Source organism: Panthera uncia (assembly GCF_023721935.1).
Source record: "Panthera uncia isolate 11264 chromosome B3 unlocalized genomic scaffold, Puncia_PCG_1.0 HiC_scaffold_1, whole genome shotgun sequence".
Taxonomy (NCBI): Eukaryota; Metazoa; Chordata; class Mammalia; order Carnivora; family Felidae; genus Panthera; species Panthera uncia.
This window is the reverse complement of record NW_026057582.1, coordinates 97608485-97621451: the sequence shown is the minus strand read 5'-3', so window position 1 is coordinate 97621451 and position 12967 is coordinate 97608485. Positions and strand designations below refer to the sequence as shown.

General features: G+C 38.0%; 1 protein-coding gene across 3 annotated transcripts in view; it reads right to left on the bottom strand.

Annotated features, from left to right (window-relative positions):
- TCF12 (transcription factor 12) overlaps positions 1-12967 on the bottom strand; it is a 374877-nt gene that overhangs the window by 1110 nt on the left and 360800 nt on the right. For all 3 annotated transcript variants that reach the window (XM_049613680.1, XM_049613681.1, XM_049613682.1), the window contains 3 exons: positions 11122-11354; positions 4107-4260; positions 1-1244 (listed from right to left, as the gene is read on the bottom strand). The exon at positions 1-1244 is cut by the window's left edge and continues 1110 nt beyond it. In XM_049613680.1, coding sequence (XP_049469637.1) covers positions 4118-4260; positions 11122-11354 — 376 coding nt within the window. In that variant the 3' untranslated portion in view covers positions 1-1244; positions 4107-4117. The remainder of the gene's footprint in view (positions 1245-4106; positions 4261-11121; positions 11355-12967) is intronic.

Genomic DNA, 12967 nt, shown 5'->3' with positions numbered 1-12967 from the left:
ATTAAATCACCCACTGAATTCCTCCCCATTGACCAGCCATCCAAGTGACAGAGAAATAAAGGCGAGGATAAGGAAACACGGGTGACCATTGCTCTTGTATTCCATTAGGTAATTAGCCTCAGAGTGCTGTGTTCATTTATCACACTACCTGCCTCGGTGACTACTGGGTTTTGTTACAGTCACCATAATCGCAGCCTGAAAATCTTCTTTGTATTTTAAATCCATTTTGTGCTTACTTACAGCTAACACTTTACAAGTACTATATGTAGTACTTACTGCTTGGAAAACAAAGCAATTTCTAAGTAGATTCTTCCCTTGTAATTTACACTCTTGCTATTACAAGCTTTACTATGAAACCTAGAAGCTTGAAAAGTCTTGGTTATTATTAGAAATAAAGCAATGTTTATTTTGGGGAAAATCTAGGGGACAAAATTTCCCCCTTTAAAATCTTAGCTAGGGTATGGTCACAGATGGTCTCTGTTGATTTTTGTAAGGTAAATATGCAAAGCACATAGGGCTACATGAGGATTCTGGATTGTGACCATTAACTATTCAGATTCAGAGACCAAATATAACACCCACAAAGAGAAAATAAAAATGAATGAAAAAATGAGAGTGAGAGAAATGCTATACCAAGTAATATTTTCCTATTTCATGGAAAACACTATTCATATGGCAAAAGGATAGGAGAGGGCAAACAAAAGACTTTTCCCTTCCTTTTTAAGACACTAATAGGTATGCCGGGAATGCTAAGGGCCAATGGTTGTCACTGCTTTGTTCTGCACGTGAACAGCTTTAACGAATGCTGGCATCAGCTGAGTATAGATCAGCTTTCCACATTAACTTTTTCCCTTTATATGTAGACCTTACAGTTCCATAACAATAAATAAAATTTGTAGTTACAATGCATTTGTCAATTCAGTTTAGGCACAAGGCAACTTCCACGGTGAGTGGAGAGAACGAGACAGTCTCTGATTGTGCAGAAGCGACACACTGCTTGCAACAAAATGACATGCTGCAAACATTTCATGGGCTGACGTTCTATCTGATGAGCTTCCTATCTTCACTTCTGATGGAAGTGTTGACCAGTTGCTTTGATCGTAGGATTACATTTGAGTTTCTTGCTTCAAGTGTTTTGTTTTTTCTTCTCCCTCCTAACAGGTTTGTGTCTTCAGATAATCTGAGTTGTCCAAGTCCTTATGAGGAGAGGTCACCTTCTATCTAGCCTACTGATAACTCTGGAACTGTGGCAGGGAGAGCCAAGAGAAAGAACAGAACCAATTAGGATATCACTGTTAAAAAAAAATACCTCCCCAGAAAAAAACAAATTGATATTGATATTTCTCATTTATACCAGGTTTATTCTAAATTAGTAGTCTGCTCAATGACTTATAAAAGAGTTTCAGAATTGCTTTTAAGGTGTAATTGAAATGGTGTGGTAAGATTTTTAAAGGAGATCATGTGATTACAGCAATCACAAGATACAGGATTATACGACAGCTGGGGCAATTATGCAAACTTTTATTTTGAATGGTATGCAACACTCAAGTTGGCAATACCTGAGCTCTGAGGTTCTACTCGGTCATTTCTCAGTGGAGAGACAATGTGAAAGCATCCCTTTACTGATACATCCAGTCCACCATACTGTGTTCATAGTTTATATATCTTCTCTAAGCAGCAAGTTTCTGAAGTTAGGACCATTTGGTATTTGTTTTCACATTGGTCCCTATTCCCAGTCCATTAGAAGATCCTCAATAAATGTTCAATGAGTGAATGAATTATTAAACTTTACTAGTATTAGTACAAATTTTTTACACACTTATAGTCTCAATACATATAGTTGTTAACACTGAAATTTTCCATGTTAGTCATTTTTGATGACAATAATTTTACCAAGAATCACACCTTTCACATCTTTATTAAACTAACAACAGTACTGTTTCCTAACAGAGTTATGCTCTTAGAAATGGATAACTGAGATATTCAAAGCTACTTGGCTTTATATTATGTGGTGGAAAAATCTGTGCTTTTAGGGTCAGTCACCCCAAGGCCATTTATCAGCCATTTTTGTTTTAGCAGTAATTTTCCTGCTGGCCAGTCTTTTGCTGGTTTTAATCTGTTATTCAGTTCTATAAAGAACTGAATGTTATCAGGTGAAACCAGATAACCACCTTTATGAAATTAGCAACTTTTAAAACATATGTTAAGACAATAAACACTAACTTATAAAATGTTATGGAACAAAATTCATTTACTGCATTTCTTATAATCCTGAAACTTTTTTTTTTTTTTAAAGGATTCTTGATCTCTTTTTGACAGGTAAGAATGCTCAGGTTTAATTTTACCCTAAGTGTGGGAATTTCCTCATTCTAGAGATAATGGTAGAGACATGAAAGCAGTAGGAGATATAGAAAAGCCATAAAAGAAAAGGAAGTAAACAGGGGAAGAGATGTGAGGTAGGGAGACAGACCTGAAGGAGAAAGAGCTGGAGAGGGACCAGAAAGGAGAGTAAGAGGAAACAGGCACAACTAGAGAGAGACACAGGCTTTGTGATAAATCTGACAGCTCTTTTCACAGCCTGGTGGCTACCTGGGACCTGAGCATCACAAATTACCTTTCATCACTTTTCTTTAAAATGAACTGACAATTTAGAAAGTCACTTTTGCATTGAGGAACAATGGCATGTTTTTATTTTAAAACTTTAAAGTCTATTTTTTCATGATATTCTACATTTTCCACAAAATATTAAACATAGCTTGTGTTAAGGATCTGTAAGTTAACTAGCTCTTGCTTGAAGTCTCTCTTTGATATGCATAATTAGGTTGCTGGATATTTTTTGTGGGGGAGGTAGTTTTGGTTTTCTCCAGTGTGCTAGTGTTATAATTATAAATGACAAATAATTACATTAACTTTTTTTCCTTTTGTCCCCAAATGAAATCTTTAGTATTGGTCTAGTTTGATCTCAGGAAGGATACATGTAGAGGTGGTAGGAACCAAATTCTTCAGGAAAAGGTGAATTGAGTAATGTTTGTAGTTTACAAAATATGCTATCAAATTCTACACTTTCAGCTCAAAATGAGACAGGCGCAAAGCTGACCAAATGAAAGTGCACTTCATATTTTTTTGTGCTCCACACCTCCCTCCCATCCATTCAGCTTTACCTTACTGCTTTTAATATGTTGATGAAACTGGGAAAAGAACTACACCCTGCTGCAAGCAGATTATATGAATGAAGTTCCCAGATGTACTTCTAATCCATGCTGCCAGTTAAAGTGCTAGTGTCCCAAATATTTAATTATAATCTATATTAGTTTCTGCCACCTAAATAATAACTACAACTTAGATTATTATAGATCATGTACCTGTATATAGTTAAAAAAAAGATGATTCACATTAACTACTTGGGCAAAAACTTCTATTACCTCTGTCATTTAGTTAAACAAAAAAATCATACAGAAGCAAATTGTGTTTACTCCATGAATAGAAAGATAAAAGAACAGCTTTTCAACATGTAAAATTCCACAGAGAAGGGCACTGTGGTTCTATCATACGTAATACCTTTATGTTCACTAGATTCCAAAAGGTATAACTAATAGCCTTACAAGGGAAGAAAGATGCATACTACAAACTTGCATTGTCGTTCCAAATGGAAGCAAACAGTGCCTCTTTTGTGTATAAAGATTTCATGATAAGAAGAGGTAGGTGGATTAACAGAAAACTGGTTGATGATCACAGTCAAGTATTTTTGAGTAGAGAAATGAGGAGTATGAGCGGCAGCAAAAGTATTTGACAGATGAGTCACTGCACTATTTTCTTCTTGGATCAGAATAAGACTCATGTGAGAGTGTACACATGATGATCCAGAGCAGGAGAACCCAAAATTCTTCATAAATCACAGGATACTATCACACTGAACAGTAATTTGATATTAAAGGACACTGGCTTTCTAAGTATGGTGATACCACAGAAAAGAAACTGTTGGGATTTCAAATTACGTGTGACCTTTAGCATTACCATTGCCACCAGAGAATTCTGTTCAAAGGTTCTAACTCAGTTTAAGATGAATCAGGTAAATTCTTGTTGTTTCTTTTCATACTCATACTTACCTGGCTGATGTTTACATATGACCCATAGGGTTGGTAGTTTCACTAAGCCCAGGATGGGTTCCTGGCAGTGTGGTTGGCGGCTCTGCCGATACGGCAGAAACTTTTTCTTCTTCCCTTCTCTTAAGGCAGGCTGCTTTGGGGTTAAGGTTCCTCTCTGAAACAGGGGAAAATAATTTTTATCATTATAGTCATTAGTTATGAATCAGGACTCTTAGGTCTTAAACTGAACAAATTGCTCTTCTATTTTCTTTCTGTGGATATTACCTCTCTGTAACTTCATTTCCACCCTGAATAACATCACACAAAGGCAACAATGATGTGCTCCCACAAACGCTCGGATTACATGAACCTCCAGGCTTAAGCTTTTTAGTATTTGGTGTTTTCTCCTTTTCTACTTATGCTTTAGTCTTCAAGTGTTTAATTTCATCTACATCAACCTCCAAAGGCAGTTCTTTTATTGCTTCAAACATTTTGGCAAGTGCTGATGTTAGTCTACAAAGTCTCCTCACTATCCTGCTAAGACATGGTACATGGGATTGATATAGATGCTGACATTCTCCATGTACCTGGAGAGAGACATCTGTGCTTTACCTAGACTTTTATCAGTTCATAAAATGATGAAATAGATACCCTCAGCCAATCTTCTATAAAAAATGTGCCAACTCCTCTAGGGAAAGAGGTAGCTGGTACATATCTCGTGCTTATATATATATATATATATATATATATATATATGATGATTGGTTTTTTCTATAGCTAGAGGTGTGATTAAAAGGGTGATAAAAACCTTCTCTACTGCTTTGTATATAAGATAGCAGAGACAACTAGATGGAACTTTTGAAGTGGGCATTTTTAAAAGTAGTGGGTCTTACTATGCAAAATAAAAGGAAAGAAAATCCATTGCACTGGAGACCTACTGGATCAAAATCCATGTGAGAATTACTTATCATGTTATATTTTCTTTAAGTGACTTGTAAGCACAAGATATCCAACTCATGACAGCTTCTGGTTTTTTGTTTCTGATAATAACATAAAGTGTAAGTGAAAAGTTGTTTTATATATTTTTATAAACTGACTAAAAATGTCCTAATTAATGTAATATAAAAGGATCACTTAGTCTGCAATGAAGGGGCACCTGGCTGGCTCAATGGTGGAGCATGTAACTCTAGATCTTGGGGTTATGGTTTTGAGCCCCACACTGGGTGTGGAGATCACTTAAAAGTAGTCTTTGGAAGGGGGGTTGTGCCTGGTTGGTTCAGTCGGTTAAGCGTCCGACTCTTGGTTTCAGCTCAGGTCATGATCTCACTGTTTCTGAGTTTGAGCTGCATGTTGGGCTCTGGCTGACAACATGGAGCCTGCTTGTGATTCTCTCTCCCTCTCTCTATAAGCCCCCTCCCCTGCTCTCTCTCTCTCTCTCTCTCTCTCTCTCTCACACACACTTTCTCTCTCTCTCAAAATAATAAACTTAAAAAAAAAATCTTAGGGCATCTGGCTGGTTCAGTCGATAGAGTATGCGACTCTTGATTTCAAGGTTGTCAGTTTGAGCCCCATGTTGGGTGTGGAGAAGACCTAAATATAAAATGTTTAAAAAAAAATCTTAAAAAAACTTGCTTATAATGAAAACAGTATTTATTATGGTAAATCTAGTTAACTCTACTGACTGTTACTCATACGTAATGATAAAATTTCATCTTAGAGTTCTCACTTTCTCAGCTCCTGCATTTAGGAAAAGACATGGAGCCTATAAAATGAGGAAGATCAATGAAGAAAGAAAGGTACACACTTATTAGGATAAGTAGTAAAATAAAAAGGCATGTTCTTCATTATGTAAAAATATCAGGAACTGCTTTCTTAACAAGTAATTGTGTACCTCTAACTAATAAGAATAGTTTTTTAAAAAATTTTTAAACATTTATTTATTTTTGAGAGACAGAGACAGAGCACAAGCAGGGGAGGGGCAGAGAGGGAGACAAAGAATATAAAGCAGGATCCAGGGTCTGAGCTGTCAGCACAGAGTCCAATGCAGGGCTCGAACTCACAAACAGTGAGATCATGTACTGAGCCAAAGCCAGATGCTTAACAAACGAAGCCACTCAGGCACCCCAAGATTTTTGTTTTTTATTAAGTGTCACATCCCTTTACTGGGCAGGCAGCAGTCTAATGACTAAAGAGACCAAAAAGAGGGCATAAATTAACATGTTAAATCCAAAGAGGAGAAAGCGAGAACTGAAAGTTTTCCAATTGAAACAGGTTCACATTTTTCTCATAAGAAGGCTCACATTGCTCTTATAATAAAACATTGCTGTTAGCTAACTATGACCTTGTGTCACACGAGGATCTAGCAGGCATGATCAGAATAGCTAGAAAGGACCAGAAGCAAAAACTCAAGTTAGGCAAGATCCTGTAAGCCAGTTAGTCAAAGAACACTAAGGGCTGGAAGAACCAAGAAAATACTACAGTAAGCTCTAGAAAATGTGAAGTTTGATCCAAAAAAGGCAAATGCTAGTGTTTTTTAATACTTTCTGGTATGTGAGAGCAGCCCATGGCAAATATATTAAGCAGCCAGAAGGCCTGATGTACAGGTGAGTAGAAGAAAGACGTTACCTGCAGGGCATGAGAAGTGATGGTCTCTCTCACATTTCGTTAATTATAAGAGAGTCAACCTACCCAAAGCTCAAATTTTGGCTAACTCCATAGTCACTTCTTACATTATTATGACTAAGTAAATATTTCTTACAATAACTATGTGGACAAACACACAAGTCAAGAATTTTACATTGTTTCCTTGCTCATATGACTTTTTGCTTTTCCTCTAGTTAATAGTTGCCTTGCTTTTCATTTGCTAGTAATACTAATTTTGTCCTCATACCCATGCTCCAACAGATCTAACAAATGCCTGTCAACATTTTTTTTTTTTTATCTTAAAACCTCAAAGACACCATCGTATCATCTATTAATTCCATCTTCTTTCCCTGGAAAACTTTCTTCTGCAGTTAACCATCTTCTATTTTCAATGTGGACTAATAGGCACCTTGATTTTCTAGGCCTAGCAGATCTTGTCATGAGATTTCCTTTTGATGCTCACTTGTGCTGGAATCTTTGTTTCCTGGCTCCCATGCCTTTGTCTTTATTGGTTACCTACAGCATAGGTTCCAGAAGCTTTCTGAGAACATGCACATGGGAGGTAAAATTTTAAAGCCTTTGCATATCTGAAATATCTTTATTCTGTTCTTCACCCTTTGATTAATGGTTTGACTACACACAGAATTCTAGATTGAAAATTATTTCTCTTCAGAGAAATACACTGCTACACTATCTCCTGTAACCCAGCATTATTTGTCCAGAATTCTGTTAATATTTTGACTCACAGGGATACAACTTTTCCATAGCAGACAGACCTGCAGTTAATCTTCCTGTTTTCAGGTAATGCTTGACTTCTGCCTTTTCCAAAGAATAGAGCCTTTCAGGGGCTAGGAGCTTTGTGGAACAAAATTATCTGCTTCTTGTTGGTATATCCCTCCCTGCTCCACTTAATTTCTTCCTTCTAAATAAGTCAATTACCACTACTTTGTCTACTTTCCATCATATATACATATTTTGCTCTCTCATTTGCTATGCTTTCTTCTCTCCCATTTATCCTTGTGGACTAATTTTATTTTTATTCATTTCAGTGGAGATTTAGTAAGGAGTATTACCAATGAATATGCTAAGACTATGAATATGCTATTATCAAATCATTTCAACTAAATTAAAATATCCTGAGGGGAAGGTCTGGAAATTTGTTTGGGAAAAGGAAAAGCCTCAGGTGATTCTGGGACCAGTCAGATTTGGGAACCACTGTCCTTGCTCACTTATCTTCAAACTTCCTAAGACACCAGGAAACTAAAATCCTAATAGTTCTATTGTCCGCAAATTATCACTGGAAGGGAAGTAAGCTGACTGAGTAGACCTGTGAAAGAATCTGAGGAGTAAAAGTCTGACCATTAATCTAATCATTAGTAAAGGTGAAAGCACAAACTTGAAAGTAATATGTAAAATCTATTGATCAGCAAAATTGTAACGTTAACATTATACTGGTCATAATGGAAAGGCCTAAATTGGCAATGGCAGGGACGAGATGGAATTTGGTATGTGAGGTACCAAGGCAAAAAAAAATGCTTTGACAAAATCTGAGGCTTGGAAGGGAAGCCACTCCTCCTGCTCTTCTCCAGAATACACTGCTGATTGCCCTCCTGATACAGCCACTTGTCCAGGGATGACAGGTTGTAGATAGCCAGATACAGTCTTGAAGCACTATCCCAAGGCAGAAGGTGAGCACAAAGACTCCAGACAATGTCCAAAGTAGTCATGTAAACAAAATGTGTACCTTTCTAGAAACTGCTGGGCCCAGTGACCAGTGGGTGAAACCCTTGCAGGGATGAAGAGGCTGCCAAAAATAAACAGGTTACCAAAATAACTCACAACTGCTAGAGATAAAGTCCAGAGAAGGACAGTGGCTATACTAAACTCTAAAGGTGCTGCCATAGCAAAGCACAGGTATATGGGCTGCATGAAGGGTTCTAAATCCTGTTTGACAGACAGCCATCAGAGTGCCTTTCAAGAAGGATCTTGCATGGATCCCAAGGCTTTTACATTAAAGCTGTAAAATAAAAGCTCTGGGCTCTGAAGCCCAGAGTGTAAGAGTGGGAGGAAGGTGGTAGGCTTTTATGAATAGGAAAGTAGCCCCTAATGAGGTTATATTTCAGTGTATTTTAATGTTTATTTATTTTTGAGAAAGAGTAGGGAAGGGGCAGAAAGAGAGAGAGAGAGAGCATGAGCAGGTGAGGGGCAGAAAGAGAGGGAAACACAGAATCTGAAGCAGGCTGCAGGCTCCAGGCTGTCAGCACAGAACCTGACATGGGGCCTGAACCCACGAACCGCGACATCATGACCTGAGCTGAAGTCGGACGCTAACCGACTGAGCCGCCCAAGTGCCCCTATATTTCAGTGTATTTTAAATTCTGTTCAAACTCTAATCAGTCAGTGGTTCCCTATAAAGAGCTTTCCAGAACTGTGGAAGAAAGTCAGTACCCATTAACAGTGACCAGAAAGTTATCACGCAGTTGGATGAGCCTAGATGTTACATCTTGTTTCAGACTCAGCTTTCCTGTCCTAGCTACTTGTATGGAACCACTACAAAGTCAAATCTTGCAAGTGAATGAATAAGATCCCCCCAGGCATGGTGGAGTTTATAACTTTTCCAAACACAGAAGTATTTCTCATTGATGACTTAGGTCTGAGAGTAGGAACCTCTGATCTTAAACAAAAAGCTAAGAATATTCTGTATTCTAGCTCTAATAAACAGTGGGAAGGAAAGGTACTATATAGGAGTAAGTTTTGGCACCACTGCTGTCCAGACAGTCCAGGTGGTAGGAATGGTCTTGACAGTAAATGGCTGGGTAGAGTCAGGGTAGAAAATATCCTGGGTCTGCAGAGCAGCGGGATGGATGTACTGGGATCACTAAACACGGGTGCTTCACTGCCTTCAGAGTGAGACAAAAGGTGTCAGACACATTAAAACCAAACCAAAACAAACACAAAAAAACTTTGATAAAGTGACAGGAGATATTAAAGGCTCAAGAAACCACTGATCCTGCTACAGATGAGCAGGCAACAATCAGATTATCTTTATGAACATCCCAAGGGAGTTCATACATTTTTGAAAATCAGGTTTCATTAACATTTACCCTTTACACATATTCCAAGGGCCTTATTAGGAGCAAGTATCTGGTTTTAATGGTAGATTGGTTATGCATGAAATAATCTACTCATCATTCTTATTAAATATACTGGAGGGAAGTGGATGGATCAGTTAATTACTATGGTTAAGTTTTTCTGCAAGTGCGTTCAAGTTCTCCAACTCTGGTTTCCTCAGAAATAGTATTCTTTCTGTGACCAATGCTGAGGGTCATCCACAATTATAGCTGTCAAGTGTCTGTCCTACTCCTATTCTTTTTCCTTTTCCAACTTTCTTTAAATAAAACCCTACATAAATATCCAGTACATCAGAAAGATAGAATTGCTCTTAATGAAGAGAGGTTAGAGGTAGGGTCTAGAACCCAACACCACACCTATAATTCTTTGTAAAAAGACTTAGGACAAAACATTCATAACTCTGGATAAGAAGACAAATAGGTATATGAAAAATATCAAGCTCAATGGTAAAACCTTTCAAGGGCAGGAAGCTCATATTAATTGGTAACCTAGGGTCTAGCATATAGGTGACTGGGACAGAAGAGGTGAACAATAAATGCTTGTTCAAAACATGAAGTTTGAAAGCTTCTTCAAGATTCCATCAAATTTCCTGAAAGATAAAACCGTTGGGCAGTTGTCTGAGCCAGCAGTGGATGAGCCAGTATAAACCATACATGTGTCTCTTAGAGACACTCAAACATGTCAGGGCATATTAGGCCAAGAAGTTCATGGCATTCCTGATCAGGGATCAACAAAAAAACCTTGAGACCTTTTTGACTTGGGTATAAAGGACATTCATATGAAGTAAAGCCAGGAGGGGCCATGATCAAGCATTCTATTAATCAGCAGGGCCATTATAATAAATGGCCCAGGGTAAAGCAGGCAAGAAATATAGTACAGAGAATGGGGAAGACAGGAAGCAGCAGGGAAGGAAGCAGGTCTAGGCAGGTAAATTTAACAGTGTGGAAGACCAGATTCAGTAAGAACAAGAACAAAGGGGCAGAAAGCACTAATGCTGAGCAGTGAGCAGAGGCTGGCTATTCCCTGCAACATTTTTAAGACTGCACTCTACTGGTTTGTGGGAAGCACTGAGCATACAGATATTGACCACTACTGTGAGATGGAGATGGAAGAACTACAGAGAAAACGCGATCCAGATGATGCAGTGGCAGAAATACTAGTTGAATTCATAGACAACTTCCCAAGCAGAAGAGAAAGTGGAAAAAGAAATGTCTGCCTACCTAAGGCAGAATAGTTATGCATCTCTGCTGAACCTACTTACCTCTGACTTGCTGTTCTAGACTAAGGATGACTGCCACGGCCTGATGAAGAATAAGGAGTTTTGTTTGGGGTTTTTCACTCTTTAAATGGAGCTGACACATTCGACCAAGCTCTTTGAATGCCTCATTAATATCCCGCACACGTAAACGTTCCCTGGCATTGTTAGCCATCCGCCTTTCCTTCTCCCTTTCTATCTTCTGTTCTGGGTTCAAATCCTCATCTTCATTAGTACTGCTAGAAAACAAAGTAAACAACAATGTCTATTAGATTCCCTATAAAATATGATGTGCTTATTATATAAAATCATAAAGTATAAAGATGGAAATGAAAACTATCTACAAATTTTACCAAACAGTAGTAACAGTTATACTTAACATGATTATATGTATATCTTTCCAGTCTTTATTTTATGCACAGTTATATAGTTGAAATTATGCCACATATATTTTTAAAGCTTATTTATTTTGAGAGAGAGAGAGCTGGGGAGGGACAGAGAGAGAGGAAGAGAGAGAATTCCAAGCAGGCTTCGCACTGTCAGCGCAGAGCCCTACGCAGGATTCAAACCCATGAAAGTGTGAGACCATGACCTAAGCTGAAATCAGGAATCGGACTCTTAACCAAATGAACCACCCAGGCGCCCCTACCACATAAATTTTTAAATGCATTTTCACTGTGCATTATAACATAAAGTCATCTCTATACCAGCACCACTCTTCATAAACATAATTTGAATGACTACATAATATTCTAGCACCTTGCTACTCAGACTGTGATCATCAGAATCAGCATTATCGGGAGCTTGTTAAAAACAAACTCTCAAGGGTGCTTGGGTGGCTCAGTGGGTTAAACATCCAACTTTGGCTCAGGTCATGATCTCACTGTTGGTGAGTTCGAGCCCCGTGTTGGGCTTTGTGCTGACAGCTCAGAGCCTGGAGCCTACTTCTGATTCCGTGTCTCAGTCTCTCTCTTCCCCTCATCCGCTTGCGCTCGCTTGTTCTCCCTCTCAAAAATAAACAAACATTAACCCCCTTCCCCCAATAAAAACCCCCCAAGCCCCATATACTCTTAAGTTCTACTGCAAGCCTACAAATTGGAAGTTACATTTTAACAAGATCCCTGGCTGGTTCATATGTACAATAAGGTTTGAGAAGCACTGTCCCAGTACACTAATGCATTCTAACTTGCCTAACCCATCTTCTTAAATATCTTCCAGCAGGCACCTGGTGAAAAGGAGAAAGACAAGCTAAAGGTAGAGGATGAGAGAAGGATCTCAGAAAAGGACTACTTTTTGTTTCACAGAGAAATATCATCAGTGGCAATGATTTTAAAACATGGGTAAACTGGAACAATTTTTTTGAAGGACAAACTGGCAAAATATCCAAAGCTTTAAAATGTTTATTACATCTTGATCAGCAATTCCAACTTTAGAAATTCATCCTAAGGATATAATTAGAGATGTTCATAGGATTTTATGTAAAAATTGATCACACAATTATTTACTTTAGCAACTAATTGCAGTCCAATAATAGGAGACAGGTTAAATAAAGCACAGTACATCCAGACAACTACCTACTATGTAGCCTCTAAAAATTAAGCTTCAGACTATGCTAACTAAAAGATGCCAGACACAAGACTACATACTGTATGATTTACATGAACCTCTAGAAAAGACAAAACTGTAGCAATGGAAAGCAGATCAATGGCTGCCAGGGGATGGAATAAGGGTACTGATTACCAAGGGGTATAAGGAAGCTTTTTGGAGTGGTAGTAATATTCTCTATTAATATGGTAGTAGTTATTAAGACCATATACATTTGTCAAAGGACAAAAACTGTACACTTAAAATT